Source organism: Muscardinus avellanarius, assembly GCF_963383645.1.
Source record: "Muscardinus avellanarius genome assembly, chromosome: 8".
Taxonomy (NCBI): Eukaryota; Metazoa; Chordata; class Mammalia; order Rodentia; family Gliridae; genus Muscardinus; species Muscardinus avellanarius.
Window position 1 is genome coordinate 38,154,416 of NC_137794.1, and position 22,758 is coordinate 38,177,173.

The 22,758-nt window shown below is 39.9% G+C and overlaps 1 protein-coding gene across 2 annotated transcripts; it reads right to left on the reverse strand.

The window, feature by feature from the left end:
- Window positions 1–249: 249 nt before the first annotated feature.
- PGM3 (phosphoglucomutase 3) lies at window positions 250–22,463 on the reverse strand (the record flags this gene model as incomplete). 2 transcript variants are annotated; one of them, XM_080700414.1, is made up of 12 exons in its annotated part: window positions 250–339; window positions 1,272–1,445; window positions 3,006–3,128; window positions 4,882–4,995; window positions 7,202–7,300; window positions 8,372–8,455; window positions 9,922–10,079; window positions 12,963–13,158; window positions 14,058–14,191; window positions 17,037–17,104; window positions 18,843–19,027; window positions 22,260–22,463. In XM_080700414.1, 12 exons carry the CDS (start codon window positions 22,461–22,463, stop codon window positions 250–252), a joined length of 1,629 nt encoding a protein of 542 aa, XP_080556540.1. The 2 variants fall into 2 exon arrangements, with proteins under 2 accessions (XP_080556540.1, XP_080556541.1); XM_080700415.1 differs by lacking the exon at window positions 3,006–3,128.
- Window positions 22,464–22,758: the final 295 nt, after the last annotated feature.

A 22,758-nucleotide genomic window follows, 5' to 3' on the forward strand; every position in this document is an offset into this window, starting at 1 on the left:
GAATTAACTTCTGAGCCCCAATAGTTTATGTTAGGGAGAATGAAATTGCAGGTAAATGCCTTTAACAAGTTATAAGGCCTACCTATTTCTAATGAATTATTCCAGTAGTGTTTAAGAAAAAAAGATCTAGAAACAATCCTGTTGAGGTGCACTGTAAACACTGTGATTATGTCTCAGTACCTCCATGACTGTGACAGTTTTGTAAAAATTTTTTAAAAATCCAGTTTTTCAGAAATATAAAAATTATCTTCAGAAACCTGGTTGGGGTCTTTCTCCAATTCCTCCAGCCAGCTGGTATACTGCCAAGCTTACTTCATGTGCAAGGCTATCAGCATTCTCCTGCAGATTATATTAAAGATTAGACGACAAAGACTAACAGCTACCACATGTTACTTGCACCTTATAGAGATGGTGCTTCCTGATTTTACTAACAATATCCAAATAAAAACTTCTTTTTTCATCTTCTTACCAAATTCCAAGTCCCTTAACTAAATGGAAAGTGAGTTAAAAGTGTTCTAAATAAGGTAAGTTTTCACTTAATCATTTCAGGATATAAAATTAGTTACTCCAAAACTCTTGAGTAAACTCAATAAAATCTAGTCCCTTTCATGGCAAGGAGGCTACACAGCTTAAGAGTGAGTTGCTCTTGGGACTTCAAGTGTCCACCGATCAGGTTATTCTTCCACTGCATTCTGAGATGGTCTGTGTTTCTACAGAAAAGCTGCCAGGCATTATGTAAGTTAATTGGAGATGTATACTTCTGACTTCCTATTCAACCCTCTGTTCTTTGGCTGTGCAAATACTTTTATCAGGGTTAACAGACAAGATGGAGTACATGAGAGGGTAAATTAGAAGAATCCAAATTAACCCTGTCTGGAAAACAACAGAGGCAAAGAGTAAGGAAATATTTAAAAAACAAGTCAAAAGCCTAGGACCAGCCGTGTGTGGCGGCACACATGCCTGCAATCCCAGTACTTGGGAAGAAGAACAAAAGGATAATCCACTTCAACATTAACAGCACCACCAATGATGACTTTTGTCTAAAATAAATCAAAAGAAAAATATTTGGGGGAAAAAACCAAGGGGTTCTAAATTTGTTTAACTACAAAACTGCTACCCATAATGGTAAGTCTTGAGACCTACAAACAAATCTCAAAGACATTGGTGAGATTTCAAACACTATTCGTTTTTTCTCTCCTAGAGTAGCTCCCCTACTCCTATGTTACTAGACTCCCACTGCACATTTTTTTAATAGAACTATCTCAGCTTACTTGTGAGTCGGCTTCTGCATATACTCGGACAACATCTTCTGTTCCAGAAGGCCGGACAAAAGCTCGGGAGAGCTTGTACTTCTTTACCAGGGCATTGATTGCTTCCTGCAGTCCAGGCGGCGTAACTGCTTGTCTCTCAGCGTCTGTGGTGCTAATCACTCTCCTGTCTGCAACCTGAACACAAGCACTTGATACTTAATATATAGCCTTTAAGAAGCCATGCCTGTTCAACAGAATTCACACCAAAAGATTATGGCTCTCTCCTTTCAACAGCAATAGACCACTATTTCAGCTTACTATACTTGTGAGTGAAATACCAGAGTGAGTACAAGATGAAATTACATTAAAATTTTCTAAGTTTTATTTCTTCAAGATCAGGGTTATTCCAATATTTTTACTTCTTTTAGCCTGGGAAAAATTAACTTTAGCAAAAAGCCTTTCCAGAGAACATCTCAGAACTTCCATAAAACAATGGCCAGTAAATATTGCATGACTTAAAAGTTTTTTGTTTGTTTGTTTGTGGTACTGAGGATGGAACCCAGGGGCTTTTCTACCTCCAGGGTATACTTCCAGACCTATTTTATATTTTATTTGGAAACAGGGTCTCACTAAGTTGTTGAGAGCCTCACTAAGTAGCTGAGGCTGGCTTCGAACCTGTGCGATCCTCCTGTCTCAGCCTCCCAAGCGCTGAGATTACAAGCGTGTGCCATCACACCTGGCTAAAAGTATTAATAAAGTAATTGGCAACCTGTTATGTAAGAGAGCTGTGATATGAATCTCTTGAATATGCCAAAAACTAATTTGAAAAATTAGTCATTTCTGTGAGCTCTATCTTGAAGTATCTTTGTCTTCCAACTAATTCTACTGGAGAATGTGTAGACCAGTATAAACTTATATACAAATCAAATACCAACTTATCTGAAATGCCTTTAAAATTTTTTCCCATTGAGCCCACAGATTTTTTTTTCTTTTAGACTTTTAAAACCCTCTTGAATTTTATAGTTAAAACATGTTCTCATGAAGCTGATTTGCTCTAAATTATTATTTTTACAAGTTTTTAAAAGTGATCTATGTCAAACACAGCTAAAGTTAAGTGATAGTCAAATCCGTTGTATTCAGAATAAGTGGGTCACAGAGATAAGGTGACCAGGTACTAGAATGTCAGGTAGACCAGGAAAACTAGGTTCTCTACACGAGCTTTGTTGTATTGAGGTAAAAGTGGAGACATAGGAAAGGTAGAGAGAGCAGAGACGGCAGGGACAAAACCAGGTGGCCATGATTGAAATTTCAATCAGAGCCCACAGATTTCTACTGCTTCACATCTAGCCTCAAGAAGTACTTGATGAGCCAAAATCAACAGAGGAATTGACAGGCCATCTGGCATTTGCTTCAAAATAATACAGGGGAGTGCAGAATGTGTAGGGCAACAGCAGAAGTTTGTGGAAGCTGGGTACATGATTTTGTTCCTTCTCCATTTTTATTTAAATTTTTTATAATAAAACCTTAAAGTGATACATCATCACACATAATATTCTAGTTAAGATGGAAATCAAAACAATAAAATGGCTAAGTAAACTGAAGAATTTTTTAAAGATCTGAGAAAATATTTTCTAAGTAATGTGTAAGTATATAGAATGAACTCTTTAACTCACTGAAGAAATACTTTTATATTTTGAGGTTTGGAGTATCTAGTTTAGTTATTTCAGAAAAATCATCTTAAGATCTTTCTCAGACCTTGACTTTGAGTTGTCTGTTTGGAAGGTCAGTATAGAGAGCGTCCCACTGATGGATGGTCAGGCTCTTCAGAGCCAGGATGGCCTCGATCACCAGCATGTCAGAGATGGCATCACCAGCCGCCTGCGAGATGAGGACACAAAAGGGAAGAAAATCAGTTTTAATACAAATCTTAGATGTGAATGTTTTCTGTGTTAGAAAACCAGGTAGTTTGCTGTGCTTTACTACACAGCATTATGAACTGGAGTGTGGATAAATAAATATGAACAAGAGCTAACGATATCTACAGACGATAACGACAGGTATACAAAGAATATTGAAAGCAGCTCATGAGAAACTTGCCTTTTCTCCTCCTCATCTATAAAATGGGATTAGACTAGATATCTGAAGGTTTAAGCCTAACATTCTATGAGTCAAAAAAATTTTTATAACTATATATATTATACCATGATGATGCAGAGGCATCATGGAGAAAATGAGTGTTGGTGGAAGTAAAATATACCTGAATTTGGATCTATGTTAAATGTTTGTAAAATGGAAATTATAATAACTTCTTTCCTTGTATTACATCAAGGATTACACAGAAATTTGTGTAAAGTGCCCAATATGTGTAAGACACTGAAATATTAGTTTCATCACTAATGGAGTTCTCTTTATATTTTTTGTGCTACTAGAGATGGAACCCAGAGTATTTCTACCTTTGGGCTACACTCCCAGACCTATTTTATATTTTATTTGGAAATAGAGGGTTTCACTAAGTTGCTGAGAGCCTAAGTAGCCAAGGCTGGCTTCGAACCTGTGCAATCCTCCTGTCTCCAACTCCTAAGTACTGGGATTACAAGCATGTGCCACCACGCCTGACTCTTGGCTATCTCGATTATTGCTCTTCCATAGCCATATTCCAGTTTCAACTATCTGACTGACTTAAGTATATGATCTTTGTCAAAGAAACAATTATTTTTAATGAATTTCCTCAAGGTTTCCTCAAAATTAGCAACTTGAAGCTGGGCATGGGGGCACACACTTGTAATCCCAGCATTCGGGAGGTGAAAAGAGGATCACGGTTCGTGGACAACATCAGCTACTTAGTAAGGCCCTATGCAACTCAGACCCTGTTTCAAAAAATAAAAGACTAAAGCTGGGCCTGGTGGCGCACACTTGTAATCCCAGCATTCGGGAGGCTGAGACCAGAGGATCAGGGTTCTTGGACAGCCTCAGCTACGTAGTGAGGCCCTTTGCAACTCAGCGAGACCTGGTTTCAAAATAAAGAATTAAAAAAAAAAAAAAAATAGGACAGGGGGTGTAGCTCAGAGGTCGAATGCCCCTGGGTTCCACCCCCAGACCAGCAAAAAAAAAAAAAAAAAAAAAGACTAAAATGTAGGACTGGGGGTGTAGCTTGGAGGTACAATGCCCCTGGGTTTCACTCCCAGTCAGTACTCCCCACACACACACAAAAAAGCAACTTGAAAATTTTCATATCAAAATGTAGGAAGGGAAACCTTTTTTTTGTTTGTTTGTTTGGTCGTACTGGGGTTCCTAGAAACCCTTCTCTGGGCTATACTCCCAGACCTATTTTATATATTTTTTTTATTTGGAAACAGGGTCTCTTAAGCCAGCGCGGCTGGCTTCGAACCTGCACAATCATCCTGTCTCCTCCTCCCAAGTGCAGAGATTACAAATGTGTACCACCACGCCCGGCGGGAAGCATCTTTTCAAAACGTTCTGTTGTTCCGTTTCAGGATACACCTCAATTACATGTACCACCATTGCAAGGAAGCCACCAGTCCAGTACTTAATCTCTGTATACAACACTCTGTTCTATCCACCTTCTGAATAGATGAATGTAACCAAAGCCCCACCACGCTTTAGTTCTGACCTGGTTAAACAAGTCAATGATGTTTCTAAGGATCTTAGCAGCTTTTCCTTTCTTATCTTCTAGTTCTCTTGCTAGTTGTTTTATCTTCACTTCAACAGCCTTACTAAACAGTGCCTGCAGGGGAAGCATAAAAAATCAGTCACAAAATGCCACCCAGGCCCCAGTAAGACATAGTAACATTCTAGCTAAAACACTTCACACTAAGCAAATCTGGAAAACAGAGGGAAGATAATGGCAGCCTTACCATGTGTGAAATTACCTAAGATCAAATCAGAACCCAAAAGGCACTAACAGGAAAAAAGCTTATGGGTTATAAAATTTGGTTATCATTTTATTTTTGGTGTGTGTGTGGTATTTGGGTGAGGAGGCATTTTAAAATTATAGGAATATTGAGGAACCTGTTGTTTTTTGTAGCAAATATTTGTGACCTACCTCCGAGCTATATCCTAGCCCTATTTTATAACTTTTTTTTCTTTTCTCTGTGGGTCTGGGGATGGAGCCCAGGGCCATTCGACCTCCAGGCTACACCCCATTCCCTATTTTTTATTTTTTATTTTTTATTTTTGAAACAGGGTCTCACTACATTGCAGAGGGCCTCACTAAACAGCTGAGTCTGTCTTTGAACCGCGATCCTCCTGTCTCAGCATCCCAAATGCCAGGTTACAAGTGTGCGCCACCACGCCCGGCTTATAACTTATTTTGAAGCAGGTTCCTACTGAGGCTGGCCACAAACCTTCAATCTTCCTGTCTTAGACTTCCAAGTACTGGGATAACAGGCATGCGCCATCTCACTCAGCTTGGTTATCAATAGCTAAACAGCTATTTAAAGAGATGACAACACTTTAACAATATGTAACTACACACAATGAGTTCATTCTGTTTTTCCCACTGCCAGCTAGTGAGTGCCTGGTGACAAGCCTGTAACCTCAAGACAGGAGACTTTAGAAAGAGGTTCATCACCATGATCAGAGTATGGTAGATAGTGTCACAAATATTTGTTACAGTAAACAACATATTCCTCAAGATTCCTATCACTTTAAAATGCCCACTCACCCTTTTACAGCCCTCAGAGGTCCCGTACTGAGGAGCAGTAGCACATGACTCAACTAGTTGATAAAATAAATGTGAGTAAAATAAGAGGCTAGATACCTATTTTTCTAAATAAACTTTTTCTAAAACATAGCCATTACCTATCCATTTACACTAAACGAACAGAACAGAGCAGTTCCCACAGAGATTTTACAGCCTGCCCTTTAAAAAAACCTATCTACCAACCCTTACATCAGATCACTGAAGTTGTATTTTAATTGTACTTTATAGGATCTTATTTTTCTCCTTATATATATGGCCTAGTCCAGAAGGCAGTTTTGAATTTTTGAGAAAAATGACTGGGCCTAGATTCAAATTTTCAGTTGTAAACCTTAAATCAATAAATGAAATATAAAGACTTAAAAATGTGAAATATAGCCGGGCGTGGTGGTGCACACTTGTAATCCCCACACTTGGGAGGCTGAGACAGGAGGATCACACAGGTTTGAAGTCAGCCTCAGCTACTTAGTTAGCCTCTCAGTAACTTAGTGAGACCCTATTTCCAAATCAAATATTAAAAAAAGCCAGGCGTGGTGGCACACAGTTGTAATCCCCACACTTGGGAGGCGGAAACAGGAGGATTGCGCAGGTTCGAAGTCAGTCGCACTGGCTTAAAGAGACCCTATTTCTAAATAAAAAAGTATAAAAATAGGTCTGGGGGTATAGCCAGGAGGTAGAAGGGTTTCTAGGAACCCCAGTACCACCACCAAAAAAAAAAAAAAAAAAAAAAATGAAAACAAAATTGGAAAAAAAAAAAGTGCAGGAGTATGGCCCAGAGGTAAAAAGCTCCTGGGTTCTACTCCTAGTACCACCAAAAAAAAAAAAAAAAAAAAAATCCTGCCCTTTAGGAATCTAAAACTTATTTAATTATACATGTTAAAATGGTAAGTTTTATGGCATATGAATTGTCCAAAATTTTTTCAATACTTTTCAATTCAGCACAGCTACTGAACATTTCCTTTTCCTTCTATCCAGTGAAAGGAAAATGTAAAGACAATCTGCTTTTAAGAAAATGAAAAACAAACCAATGTATCTTTTCACAAAGGCTCATTACAATCTAAAAGACAACCAGTTTTGCTATACCTGAAAATTATGTTAGCCAAATACTCTTCTTACTACCATCAAGTCATTTCAACGAAGTGGAATATTGCCTCTTACTACCCAAACACACAAATTCTGATTATAAGGAAAAGTGCCAGCTCAAGCAGTTGCAATGGTTAAGCCAACTTACTGTGCCATGCCCATTTGCTTCAAAATAAACTCCAATGTCAAACTCTTGAGCCTTGTGGTGAAGGTGTTTTACACCCGTTTTAGTGCAGTAAACAGGTACCTGTAATACACAGATTGAAGGAAACACAATAGCAGTTTTCAGTCAATAAGTGTTTGTCACATACCTACTATCCCAGGGAATTAAATCTGGAGCTCAGTGTAGTGAAGACGACCTAAGCATTAATGTACAAAATGGTGTCACTATGGGGAGTGAGGGCACCATGGGAGCTCACAGCCAAGCACAAGCAAAGTGAGAGATGAGGGTCTCGTAATAAGACATTTTACGAGTGGCGCCACTGTAGTGCGAAAGCAGCCACAAGCCACACATAAAGAAATGTGCATGGCTGTATCTGGTGAAACTATTTACAAACAGTGGCAAGCTGCATTCTGGGTCAGGCCGCTGTTTGCCAACTCCTGGCCTACAGAAACTGAACCGATTTATCCTATATTTACTGGTAATTAGCCACAAAAAGATAATAAAATTTCTATCTCTGTGACAGGTTGACAGGTACGACTTGGAGCCAGACACCTAACTCTCATGCAATTGAGGTTAAAAGTATTTTTGATAATGTTCATATGTGAAAGAGTGTCTCCAGGTCCTTAAAAAAGAACATTTCCGATTGCAAAGCTGGATTATTTGGTCTTTAAAACGATTTGCATTCATTACAAAGGAGGAGGGAAATAATTTACAAGTTTTCAGAATTAAAGGAAATACTCTAAAACAAGGAGTAGGGAAAGTCTTTTCTGCATGAGGAACAAATATGCTTTCTCTTATTTTTTTATTTCTCTTTACCCTTACGTGGACAACAGCTTCATCACTACAGTGTGTTTACTTTGATGAGGTCATATTTTCTTCACAGAAATATAATTATTAAACTGCCAGAAAATGAAAATGAGCTGGGCATGATGGTACACGCTTATAATCCCAGTACTTGGGGACTGAGACAGGAGGATCACAGGTTCACAGCCAGCCTCAGCTACTTAGGCCCTCTGCAACTTAATGAGGCTCTGTTTCAAACTAAAGAATAAAAATATGGCTGGAGTTGTAGCTCAGAGGTAGAATGCCCCTGCGTTCAATCCCCAGTACCGAAAAAGGAGAAAAAAAAAAAAAAAAAAAAAGCAGTTTCAATACCTTCATAACTTCTTGAAGATACCGTGTTGAACTTCCATTTGCATACGCAGTTTGTACAACACCAATGTTCAAGTTTTCTCCAATCTAGAGAAAAACACCATGCCATTAAAAGTATCATTTACACCAGTCCTGGTGGCACATGCTTATAATCCCAGTACTTGGGAGGCTGAGAGGAGGACCACAGGTTTGCAGCCAGCCTCGGCAACTTAGTGCAGCCTTCAGCAACTTAGACCCTGTTTCAAAATAAAAAATAGGGCTGGTATGTAGCTCAGAGGTAGAATGCTTGCTCCTGGGTTCAATCCCTAGTAACACACACACACACACACACACACACACACACACACACACACAGGCACACAGTATAATTTACAAAAGTAAGTATAATGAGTTCTAGAGGATAACAAAATTATCAGCTTAGTTTATCCAGTAAAGGACTAAGAATTAACCTGAAGCCTGGCGTGGTGGTGCAAGCTTGTAATCCCAGCATTCGGGAGGCTGAGACCAGAGGATCACGGTTCGTGGACAGCCTCAGCTACTCAGTGAGGCCCTCTGCAACTCAGTGAGACCCAGTTCAAAATAAAGAATAAAAAATAGGGCAGGAGGTGTATCTTGGAGGTCAAATGCCCCTGGGTTTCATCCCCAGACCCGTAAAAAAAAAAAAAAAAAAAAACAAACAAACAAAAAAAAAAACTGTATACCAGAAAAAAAACCCAAATATTTTTCAGCATTATTTAACAAGGAATCAACCAATAAGATTGAAGGTTATGATCTCCCAGTCTTTAATTTTTAAAATAAAAGTATTTGTGGAATTCTTAAAATATACCTTTTTCAAATAAAAAAAAGCTAGCCTGAAAGATTTCCAAAAGAGGAGAAAAACCTCTCACATTATTAAGATATATCTTAATTATAGTATATACATCTCTCAGATGGTATTTTCTGTTAGAATTTAGGGCTTTAGGTGGGTATGGTGGTGCAGCTTGGTAATCCCAGCACTTGGGAGGCTGAGACGGGAGGATTACAGGTTTGAGACCAGTCTCAGCTACTTAGTGAGACCTTGTTTCAAAATAAAGAATATAAAACATGGCTGGGCTTGTTAGTAGAATGCCCCTGGGTCGGTCTCTCTCTCTGTCTCTGTCTCTGTCTCTCTCTGTCTCTCTCTGTCTCTCTCTGTCTCTCTCTCTCTCTCTCTCTCTCTCTCTCTCTCTCTCACACACACACACACACACACACACACACACACACACACACACACACTTTAGGGCTTAAGAGCGAAATGACAGAACTCTCACTGTAATTATAAAGAAACCAAAATTTTATAAAGCTTCAAATCATACAAACAAGCTTGTATAAGAAAGAAGAGAGTACTTTCAGTTTCCCAAATTAATGCCGATGTTAAAATGACTGTAATCACTACTTCTTTATTTTTGGGCCACATGGATAAAAACTTGCCATAAACTGTACCTCTGAGACATTCAAGTGACTGTGTGATGTGGAACAACTTCACTCCTAAGTATGGTTTTATAGGAAGCCAATCCCCTCCCCTACCTTACCTCCAACAGGAGCTCTTTGAGGAAACTGCTAATTAAGGTAGCTATCTTGTCTCCATCTATGAGATGAAAGTGGCCATCTGCATCACAATAGTAATACACAATTCTGTCTGCATCTCCATCGAAGGAACAGCATCTTTCATTGGACTTTATTTCCATTCCTAGTACAAAGAACGATTTAAAATGCATTTCAGTCTAAGAAATGGGAATACAACTCAATAAAAAAGTTACATTAGTTAACTAGGGAATTTTTTCTCAAGAAAGTACGACAGAACTGGCCTTAGTATATAGCATGCCCATTATAAACTTTCCAAGAGATGTAAAATTATCCTTTCAAATAAAAACCAATGCTATAATGCCGGGCGTGGTGGCGCACGCTTGTAATCCCCGCGCTTGGGAGGCGGAGACAGGAGGATCGTGCAGGTTCGAAGCCAGCCGCGCTGGCGTAAGAGACCCTGTTTCAAAAATATAAAATAGGTCTGGGAGTGTAGCCCAGAGGTAGAAGGGCTTCCAGGAACCCCAGTACCACCAAAAGAAAACAAAACAAAACAAAAAAAAAAAACAATGCTATAATCTTTAAATAGCATCTAAATAATTGGTAGTTTTTACAGGTGAAATTCTTACAAAGCATTCTGAAAGAGGAGTATTCAATATTAAAAAAACTTGCTATATTATTAAAATAAAATTCCATTTTATAAGCCAGCTAGTTTAGCTACACAGGTTTCCATAGTTTTTCTGAAAACTACAGGGATTTCTGAATATAACTGACCTAGTACTGAGCTACACTTCACTTACTAAAAAAAAAAAGTAAGCTGGGCATGATGGCACATGCTTGTACTCCCAGCATTTGGGATTACAGCATTTGTAATCCCAGACAGGAGGATCACAGTTCACAGCCAGCCTCAGCTACTTAGTGAGGCCCTTTGCAACTCAGTGAGACCCTGTTCAAAGTAAAGAATAAAAAATAGGGGAGCCGAGTATAGTGGTACACGCTTGTAATCCCAGCATTCAGGAGGCTGAGACCAGAGGATCTGGGTTCGTGGACAGCCTCAGCTACTTAGGCCCTCTGCAACTCAGTGAGACCCTGCTTCAAAATAAAGAATAAAAATAGGGCAGGGGGTGTAGCTCAAAGGTCAAATGCCCTTGGGTTCCATCCCCAGACCCGCAAAAAAAAAAAAAAAAAAAAAAAAAAAAAAGGCTGGGGGTGTAGCTGGGTGGCAGAATACCTCTGGGTTCAATTCCCCATGCCGCAAAAATAAGTACATAAATAAATAATTAAAAAGTTTAAAAAGACAGTAATAGTTGAGGTATATGCTTTGATTTAATTCTAACAGAAGTACCTTTTAATTTGTTAACGCCATCAATCAAGAAATGCTGGTAATTAAAAGCAAAGAATACATGTGAGGTAACTGGCTGGGGGAATTTGCATCAAGTTATTGAAACCTCTGCAACTGTTGCAAAAAACTCTTTAGAAAGTCTGGCTGTTCCTCAGCCACGACAGGGGCAGAGCGACAAAGCCAACAGGAGGCAACTAGGAAGTGAGAGCTGTCAGACGTGTGGGCAAAGGTCCTACAGGACAGGCAAGCTTCTAGCCAGCCAGGGCCGTGGCTTTGTGCACGCTACAGTCCCAGGGCCGAGGACAGGAGAGCGAGGCTCCATGTTCCAGCAAGTGGATGAGCGACAGAACTGAAGCGCCAGTAAGTAGATGCCCAAACAAGCAACTCAGAGTAAAGAGGCTCAAATGTGTTGAATACATTGAAATTTGAAATGCAGAAAAACATGAAGCGAGGCAACTCCAGTGAAGTCTAGAGTTCTAGAAAGAAAGTGCTATTTAAAAGTGGTGACGGATTAATGACATATGAAGAGAAATTTTGTAATTCTGCTGAAGAAATCACTTCCAGATATGTACATATGTGAAAATGCCAATCTCAATACCCCGTTTGGGGACGAGGGCGTGGACAGGGAGCTGGGGGAAGCCCGGTGCTGCGGGCATGTGTGTCACTACCACTATGGACTCCGTTATGCGAAACTATAATGCACCAATAAAAGTATTAAGAGATTTCAATATTCAAGAGAAATAACAGAATTTTTAAATAGTGGCAACTAATGCAATTAAATAGAGCAAACACACAGCAGACCAATCAAAACACATCTGCAAGCCATGTTCGGCTTACCGTCTGCCAATAATTTAGGATCCGTAATGAAGATAAATCTAGAATACCTCTTTACCATGACCACAAACAGAAGAGTCTTCTGCTAACCTGCCCACTGTGGAAAACGGCAAGCCTGACAGCACTGATACAAGACTCACATTCCCTCTCATTCCCATTCCATAGTGTACCCAATGCAGGCAGGTGAGAGATAACGCCCCTTACTCCTGCTACCTATAGATGGAGAGTCTCAAAGCGTGGTCACCAGACCAGCACCATCAACAAGGCCTAGGAACTCGACAGAAATGCAAATTCCTACTCCACATATACTACCCCAGACCCAGCAAATGGAAACTGGGGTGGGGCCCAGGAATCTATGTGCAAAAACCACAACTGTGATGTGCGTACGAGAACGACTGCTCTGGGATGACATTTTCTGACCATTCTTTCCCCACCAGACTTCCTACAGACTTTGGGCAGTGTTAGGACTTATGGGCAGAGAGGCCATGTTTTGAATGACACAATGAGTAGGAAGATCCCTAAATGTCTACAAAGTGGCAGAGCTAGGAGCAGCTGCACGATTCTTAATTCACGTGGGCACCCTGGTTCATAAATAGACGGCTTCAAAGTGATTTAAAAATGAATTTTTAACGCCGGGCGTGGTGGCGCATGCTTGTAATCCCTGCGCTTGGGAGGCGGAGACAGGAGGATCGCACAGGATCGAAGCCAGCCACGCTGGCGTAAGAGACCCTGTTTCAAAAAAAATATAAAATAGGTCTGGGAGTGTAGCCCGGAGGTAAAAGGGCTTCCAGGAACCCCAGTACCACCAAAAAAAAAAATAAATAAATAAAAAATAAAATAAAAATGAATTTTTAGGCCACTAGCACTACATACCTTGTGGAGGTTTCTGATGGCTTTTCACAAAGTCAGCCCCACACAAATGATTGAGTTTCCCTTTGGTCCCATCATTAAACAGCTGAACTGACAGCTCCTGTGAGAAGTGGCGTTCCATTTCTCTCAGTTTCAGGGCTCCTATGCCATTTGCACAGTCAACCTTAAGTGATCGAGACCCATCTCCACTGCAGGAAGCCTTCACAGAAAAAAGACACGTGGAAGAAGAATGTCAAGTGACAAAAGTAAAAGTGAAATAGGAGAGCACATGCGTGTGTGTGTGTGTGTGTGTGTGTGTGTGTGTGTGTGTGTGAACATCTTCCCTTATGTCAGCTTACTAATTTTAACCAGGGAAACAAATGTACACAAATTCCAATAAAAACTGAAATGCCTAAGTAAAATTTAAAAACATCATGGACATTGGAATAGTTTTACTGACTGAGCTTCACTAGAATTAGAGCTTTCCTAGAATTTAGCCTCAATTAAGCAAGATCTCTTAAAAGTATTCCCTATCACACGATGGCCATTCAAATGTGAGAATGAATATGCAGATGAACAACAATTCTCTGCACAGCATATGGTATCATTGAGTTATTTTGAGTTTTGTTGGTTTGGGTTTTTTTGTTAAGTCCCCTCTCCCACCCATCCTCACCCCAGGATGTAAATTCTGAGAGAGCAAGGCCTTTGTTTTGGTTAACTCTGCCTGGCAATGACATATACTCAATATTTCTTGATCACATGAATCATACCGTGGATATCCTTCTCAAGAGTACTTCTTCAAGTACTTTCTGAAGTATTAAGCCAACACAACTCTAGAATTAAATCTCAATAAACACTCATGATAACCATAAGGAAGGCCACCACTTCATTTTCTCCCATTATGATCTCAGAGTGTAATATGTGCCTGGCCAAGCAAATACCACAGCTAGCAGGATTCACAGACCAGAACCTTGTGGAGCCCTAGAGAGAAAATGGAGATAAACCGTATTTGGGGCAAAGAAGGAGGGAGGGTGATGATAAACTGAGATAAGTTGTTTCTCTGATCATGTTGCTTTACTCACTTATTTAAATTCTAACCATGCTTAAGAGATTTTTCACCTGTTTGGTAAGTTCCACAAAAGCCTTAGAGAGTTTCTGGTAGTAACCGTCTATGGTTGCCTTTCCATATTGGCCACTGGTATTTCGACAGTACACCATGTAGTGCAGCTGCGGTGTTGTTAACAAGCCATAATCTGTCACAGAAATACAAATAGCAATTCATCACATCTCTTAATAAAGAAAAAAGTTTACATGCATACAAACTATAAGAATATCAAAGTAATAAATCCTTTTTTTGAAAAAAGCATCTCCAAAAGTAGAAGACTAACTTTCAAACTATCCAGATACACAAATACTCACAGAAATCATTAACAATGTTCCATATTCGATTGAAAAGAACTCGAAACTGTTAGTAGCAAAAAAAAAGTCATTTAAAATAGATAGTAAACAATATAAATTAAAAACAATAGGGAAAATAATGTAGTTATTTCCAGTGACATTGCAAAATCACTCTCAGGTTTTTCTAGACTAGGATGAGTCTAGAACTAGAATGGAAATGCCAAAAAGATGAACTCTTCTGGGGTGGTGGGAAGAACAGTTTTGGGCAGGGGAAATCAAGACACACCAGGCCAGACCGTCACTGGGTCACAGAGACACAACTAGCATTTATGCATTTGTTTTAATGCAACACATGAATGCAAGTCATATAGTGCGAGCACTTCCTGAAACGTGTTTCAGCTATGCACATAAGCATACAGACATGTCATGATGTGAAATGGCTTAGGATGAGCTGCGACACACAGTGGAACAGATCGTTTGGGAGGCTGAACCGGGCAGGTAACGTAAGTGTTTGGAAAATTAATAACCAAATCAAAAAGGCAGCTGGAGCTATGGCAAGAGAGATCATTCAGAAACCATGCAGATTAAAAAAGAGCTGAGCCTCGTCAAGAGACATTAGGGAGCCTGGGGCGGTGACACACACCTGCTATCCTAGTATGCAGTAGGCTGAGGACAGGAGGATGGCAGGTTCTTAGCCTGACTCAGCAACTCAGCGAGGCCCCCACAGCTTAGTGAGAAGCTGTTTCAAAATAAAAAATAAAATAGGGCTGAGGGTGTAGCTCAGAGGCAGAATGCCCCTGGGTTCCATCCTCAGCACTTAAAAAAAAAAGGAGTCAATCCCTCCTTTGTTACCACAGGATCTGAGGAGGAATTCAGGTGACAGTGGGAGGAGGCGTGTCCCTGGAGAGGAGAGACCTCTGAGCAGGCTCCAGAACTCTAGAGAAGAGCAAAGAGGGAGTCTGAGCAGAGCAGACCCGGAAGAGGCCAGATAACTGGGAAGGAAGGGAACCCATAGCAGCCAAGGAGCTTTCAAAGGTAGAGACGGGCATTTTTAAGAAGAGCTGAGGCTAGGAAAATATGCAGCTCAAAGCACAGTGGAGCACTGCCTTTCCAACAGATGCTGCCTGCGGAGAAAGGAGCCCCGCCTCCACTGAACAGCGATTTATTCTCACTTGATAAAACAGGAGGAAAGCACTTATCAAAACTTAAAAGCCAGGCGTGGTGGCGCACACTTGTAATCTCAGCATTTGGGAGGCTGAGACAGGAAGATCGCGGTTGGGGCCAGCCTCAGCTACTACTTAGTGATGCCCTTTGCAAGTCAGTGAGACCCTGTTTCAAAATAAAGAATAAAAAACAGGGCTGGGGGTGTAGCTAAGAGGTAGAATGCCCCTGGGTTCCATCCCCAGAACCACAGAAAACAAACAAACAAACAAACAAAAACTTAGAGCAAGGTTACCTGTAAGCCAAAGATAGTTTCCTTCACTCTCTGACAGGTAACAACTGATCCCACAGACAAGCAGCTGTCAGGGAATACCTAAAACTGACAAAAGCTCCCCCCAGATAGACTTCTTCCACTAACTTCAGTTTTTATATCAGGAAATTCTGACTAAGCCAAGCGTGGTGGCGCACACTTGTAATCCCAGCATTTGAGAGGCTGAGACAGGAGGACTGCAGTTAGAGGACAGCTTCAGCTACTTAGTGAGGTTCTTTGCAACTCAGTGAGACTCTATTTCGAAATAAAGAATAAAAAATAGGGCTGGAGGTGTAGTTCAGAGGTAGAATGCTCTGAGTTCCATTTCCTGTACCGCAAAACAAACAAACAAACAAACAAACAAACTTACTAAAGTAAAGGAAGTTGTATTAGATCAGTTTTTCCTACCTATAATTTTTTAGAGTACTCCCAAAGGTAAAAACAAAACAGGAAAAGCTGGGCATGGTGGTACATTCCTGTAATGACAGTATTTGGGAGAGGGGGAGACAGGAGAATTGCAGGTTTGAGACCAGCCTGGATAACTTACCAAGACCCTCAGGAATTAACAAGACTCTACTTCAAAATAAAATATAAAAGGGGCTAGAGGTATACCTCAGAATGAGAATGTCCCTAGGGTTCAATCCTCAGTACCAAAAATAAGAAAAAGAAAAAATATGCCTGCCTAGAAAAAAGTTAGAAGATTATTATTAGTAGTAGTAGTCCTTTTTTTTTTTTTTTTTTTTTTTGTGGTACTGGGGGTGGAACCCAGAAGCTTTCTACCTCCAGGCTATACTCCCAGACCTATTTTATATTTTATTTGGAAACAGGATCTCACTAAGTTGCTGAGAGCCTCACTAAGTAGTTGAGGCTGGCTTTGAACCTGCATGATCCTCCTGTCTCAGCCTCCGAAGCACGGGGATTACAAGCGTGCACCACCACGCCCGGCCCTATTTTTACTTTAGCTTGAATCAGGGTTTCACTAAGTTGTGAAGGGCCTAAGTAGCTGAGGCTGGCTGTGAACCTGCGATCCTCCTGTCTTAGCCTCTCAAGTACTGGGCTTACAAGTGTGTGCCACCACACCTGGCTAGAGGTTTATTTTTAAAGTTAGTAGCTTATCTAGGAGTCATTTTTTTACTGTTCATCTGTATTTTCAAACTTTAAATATGTATTACTTTCATAATTTTAAACAAGTCTTAAGGATTTATTTATAACCTAAGATAGCTACATACCATGGAATTGACCTCCTAAAACAGTCACGCCATCTATTACAGATTGTGAAAATTTCTCACTGCTGGGCCTACAAAAAAAGACAAAGAAAATAATATAATCCCATCCTAAAAATCACAGAGTTGCTGGTTGTGAAAATAAATGCAGAAATTATGTTGTACTAATTTCAAAATAATGATTCACTCTATCTGAACTGAAAGCCATTAACTCTGAAAAGAAGATATGGGTAAAGAAAATATAAATATTTTCCAATCAATTTTTTGAAAAAATTCTGGCTTTTAAATGATCTATTATGCCCTAACTACCTAAATACATTTCCTGCTGGGCGTGGTGGCACAGGCTTGTACTCCCAGCATTTGGAAGATTGAGACAGGAGGATCTTGGTTCAAGGACAGCCTCAGCTACTAATTAGTGAGGCCCTTTGTAACTCAGTGAGACCCTGTTTCAAAATAAAGAATAAAAAATGGGCTGGAGGTATAACTCGGAAGTAGAATGCCCCGGTTTCCATCCCCAGTACTGCAGAATAAATAAATAAATAAATACTTTTCCTACTTTGACTATGGCAATATGTTAGCTTTTAATAGCAATAATAAAATACTGAATGCAGTGTATAATACAGTGCTAGATATTAAACTACCAAAGATATAGAAGATAGTTTTACTTTATAAAGTCAGAACAAATTATCTATCTGAAAATAAGGTAGATCATTAAATAACTACCTTGTAGAAAAAGATATTTACATTAGTTAGCAGGTAAGAGCCAATACATGTGAGCTGGTTTACTACAGGGTAAGATGATTTACTTTAGGATATAAATTACTTATCTGCTACCTATAAATCTATAATCAGCAGTACTTACAAGACCACCCTGATAACAAAATAAAGTCCAGGCCATTAGGAAAATGAGAAGACATTTCCTTTTGAAGGAATTTCTGGCTAAAACCATTCTGTACCTCATAATGATATATTATTATAATGCACCAATAAATTAAAAATAAATAAAACCACATCTATGCAAAAGAGAATGTTATTTTTCAAATTATACTTTCAATCTAATGCTTTACAAAAAATGCAAATAGGACAAATATGTAAAAAATTATATAAATTGTTTCCAGTGAACTCCAGAATGAGAAAATAAAATCTCTAACCATACTGAATATAAATAGTATATAATATATAAAAATAATGTGTTTTAAGCTGGGTGTGGTAGTGCACATTTGTAATCCCAGAATTTGGGAGGCTGAGACAGGAGGATTGTGATTCGCAGACAGCCTCGGCTACTCAGTGAGGCTCTTTGCAACTCAGTGAGACCCTGTTTCAAAATAGAGAATTAAAAAAAAAAAAAATAGGGCTAGGGTGTAGCTCAGAGGTAGAATGCCCCTGGGTTCCATCACTAATACTGCAGGGGAAAAAAAAAAAAAGAATAATGCGTTCTGATTCTAGGGAGGAAAAAACCTACAAAAGAAAGGCATTTATTGTTTCTCCCTTGCCAGGAAACATATTTTGCATACAGTATTTCATTTAATTCTCAGAAAAAAACACTGTGCTAGGCCTTATCATCAACATTTTATAAGTGAGGAAAAGGAAACTCTTCAAAACTATAACCTGCTCAAATTGTGTAAGAGTTAGGGTTGGGTTTCAAATGCAGCTGCAGCCAAGACTTAGCGCCTGGTTACTGCCGAGCTGAGGCGGGAGGCAGCCACTCAGGGCAGCTGCGCTTCTTCCTTTCCGTGTGTCTTGGGGCACGACAACAGATGCAGTGGTTTATACTGTATCCCAAAGGTTCTCTCAGGGAATGCTTGCCATCACCTGGTGTCTCTACCAATGACTATGAAAGCGTCTTGTTGCAGATCCACAGCCTCCTTCTCGCTGATGTCAGTAAGCACTCTCTGCAGATCTTGCTCCTCAGCATTTGCCAAGCAAGTGGCATGTTCCTCCCAGGTTGGCGCCAACATATCACCCGAAGGATCAACCAATTTCACACCATTGTCTTCCTTAAAAGAAAGACAAACAGTAAGGCCTGTGTGCTCGCCCATGAGGGTGTTTCCTCAACAGAAGAGGGTGATGGTGAAGCAGCGTCACCACTGATTACACCCAGCACTGGCAGGGGTTTTACACACATCACCTCCCGTGATGCCACACACACGTGTGGCAATGTAACTAATAACATTATTACTTCAATTGTACTTACAGAAAATAGACTCTGGGTCATTTGCTTATGATCATAGAGCTAACAAATATCTACTATATTAAAACATCAATTCTATCTGACTTTGACCTAACAACCACAATACTACATAGTATTTTATCTTTTTTCTTTTTTTGTGGGTCTGGGGATGGAACCCAGGGGCATTCTACCTCCGAGCTACACCCCCTGCTCTATTTTTATTATTTATTTTGAGACCGGGTCTCACTGAGTTGCAGAGGACCTCACTAAGTAGCTGAGGCTGTCCGCGAACTGCGATCCTCCAGGTCTCAGACTCCCAAATGCTGGGATTACAAGCGTGCGCCACCACGCTTGTAATCCCAGCTTTTAAAAAGCTGCCATCAAGCTGGGCATGGTGGTGCACACCTGTAATCTCAGTACTTGGGAGGCCGAGACAGGAAGATCCTGGGTTCGTGGCTGGCCTTAGCAACTTAGAGAAACCCTGTTTCAAAATAAAAAAGGGCTTGGGGTGTATCTTGGCGATAGAATGACCCTGTGTTCAATCCTCAATACCACCAAGAAAAGAAAAAAAAGGCTTGGCCACCAGTTAGCAGACTAGGGCACGACTGGAGAACGGGCAGCCCCTTGTTATGACCCAAACCCCAAGAGCACCGTGGCCAGAGTGTCAACCACTAGGTGCCACAGGAGCTGAAAAGTGACTCCCCAGGCTGCTCTGCTCAAATTCCTGTAAAGAAACACAGTGTAGTTCAGAATGAATGGCAACTGAGAAAAACAGTGCAGAACGGTTCTGAGAGGTGCTTCTGGAATTAGCAATAAATGTGAAGTCATCAATCAGTTATGGTGACTTATACACTGGCATATACTTACAGTGATCATATGTATATACTTACAGTGTATATAAGTATGTATATACTTACAGTGATCATACATTTAAAGTTTGGACAAGCAATGTTCTTCTTTGGGAGAACGTTACCATCTATCACTGACCTACATAGCTTCTGTTTGCTGCTGACTTAGCTACAAATACAAAAATGTCATGCCCCGGCAATCAAACAGAAGCATATTATTCAAATCTTGTATTAGTGGACTATAGGTAATGAAAAATGTCAAAAGACTAATCAAGAAATAGAAACAAGTACAATTGACAGATAAACAGACAAAGAAAATGTGATATATACACATAAAAAATACTAAATAAAATATTATTCTTTCTTTAAAAAGAAGATAATCAGCTGGGCGTGGTGGCGCATGCTTTTAATCCCAGCATTCAGGAGGCTGAGACAGGAGGATCACGGTTTGCGGACAGCCTCAGCTACTTAGTGAGGCCCTCTGCAACTCAGTGAGACCCTGTTTCAAAATAAAGAATAAAAAATAGGGCTGAGGGTGTAGTTCAGAGGTAGAATGTCCCTGGGTTCCATCCCCAGTACTGCAAAAAATAAAAATAAAAAAATAAGAAGAAAATCTACATTTGCAATAACATAGATGAACATGAAAAATATTCTGCTAAATGAAAACATTATACTAAGCCAGGCATGGTGCCCCAGGCTTGTAATCTCAGTACTTGGGAGGCTGAGACAGGAGGATTGCAGGTTCGCAGCCAGCCTCAGCTACTTAGTGAGGCCTTCTGCAACTTAGCAAGACCCTGTCTCAAAATAAAGAATAAAAATTAGGGCTAGAGGTATAGATTGGAGGTAGAATGCCAGTTCAATCTCCAGTACTGCAAAAAGAAGAAAAAAATATGCTAAATGAAAGACAAATACTGGATGATACCACTTAATATGTAGAATCTAAAAACACTGAACTCATAAAAAACAGTAGAATGATGGGTTGTGAGAGTCTGTTATGGGGAGAAACAAGGAGGTATTGGTCGAAGGATATAAACTTGTAGCTATGGGTAAGTTCTGAGGATCAAATGTACAGTGTTGCGAACACTTTTTTTTTTTTTTTGGTGGCACTGGGGTTCCTGGAAACCCTTCTACCTCCAGGCTATACTCCCAGGCCCATTTTTTATATTTTTATTTGGAAACAGGGTATCTTAAGCCAGCGAGACTGGCTTCAAACCTGCGCGATCCTCCTGTCTCCGCCTTCCAAGTGCAGGGATTACAAGCGTGCGCCACCACACCTGGCCATGGTGAACACAACTTAAAATGTAATATTTACTTCAAATTCCTTCAGAAAGCCAGGCGTGGTGGCATATGCTTGTAATCCCAGCATTCAGGAGGCGGAGACTGGAGGATCACAGTTCACGGACAGCCTCAGCAACCTAGCGAGGCTCTTCGTAACTCAGTGAGACCCTATTTCAAAAAATAAAGACTAAAAAAATAGGACTGGGGGTGTAGCTCGGAGGTACAATGCCCTAGATTCCATCTCCAGTACCCCCCTCAGAAAATCTTTCAGAGTAGATCTTCATTAGCCTACTAAAAAGTAACTGTGTATGGTGATTAATTATCTTGACTGCACTCATTTTACAACATGACATATTTTGAAACAGAACACTGAACAACTTAAATATACACAATTACTACAAACCTTAATAAAGTTAAAAAATAAAAATAATTGTGTCAAAAGGAATACTTTGATGAAAACCTTAACCATCTTGAAGACTAGAATCTCATTAACATTCTGCACAAAGCTCATTTTTGGATCCTTGGACCTACTTTTGTTTGGTTATTCATTCAGAACACAAAACTATTACCTAACTATTAAAAAAAAAAGGTATGAAAAATTCAAAATGCCTGTTTTCAAAATCTGCCTTTTCCTATCTCCATCTCTTTACTGCCAAATTAATAGAGATAACACTTTTTAATAACTGATACTGTCTCAATTCAGCTAAACTGGAAGGACATTGTTTTACAGTCTCATTTCATTCTCTCCACGCTCCCTAATGAGCCTTGAGCTCTTTAGCTCTCTCTAAAGAAAGAGCTGCTTCAAATTCAAAGGCACATATAAATGAGAAGGCACATTCCTAGAATTGGAATTTGTACTTTGCTTAGACACTAGCATTTAGTTTTGTAAAAAAAAAAGAATGGTTTGCTTTACAAGATGGCTAAATACATTACCTCAGGATTGTGTGAGGCCGTGACCATGACTCCTATGGTGGATTTTGTCTGTTTAGACCTAAGGACGGCTAATAATCCCATACGAAACATGATGTGATCAAGGTCCTCTGCCTTTGTTCGAAATCCAGCAGTCCCATATTGAAGAGAGAGCCCACTGGGCTTGGCATGTAATGCTGAGCGCTTTGCAATAGCACCTAAATCCATGTCTACAAAATTAAGAAATGCATTTTCAAGCACAAGAAATCTCTGAAGGGTTATTTGCTTCAGAAACTGCCACCCCAACCTAATAGGTCTGTTTCACCCTGTCCCTTTCTCAAAAACCATGTACGAAAGAGCGAGAACCAGCACAATAACTCCTCAGGGTTAGAATTACCTAAGAGCTACTCCTGCCCAACTAGTACTGTCCACTCCTGGAAATACAGGGAAGAAATCAGAGTGTCCCTAACTCATCTCATCTCCCATTTTGCCTTTTAAAATGGTATCCTCTCAACTAAAATGA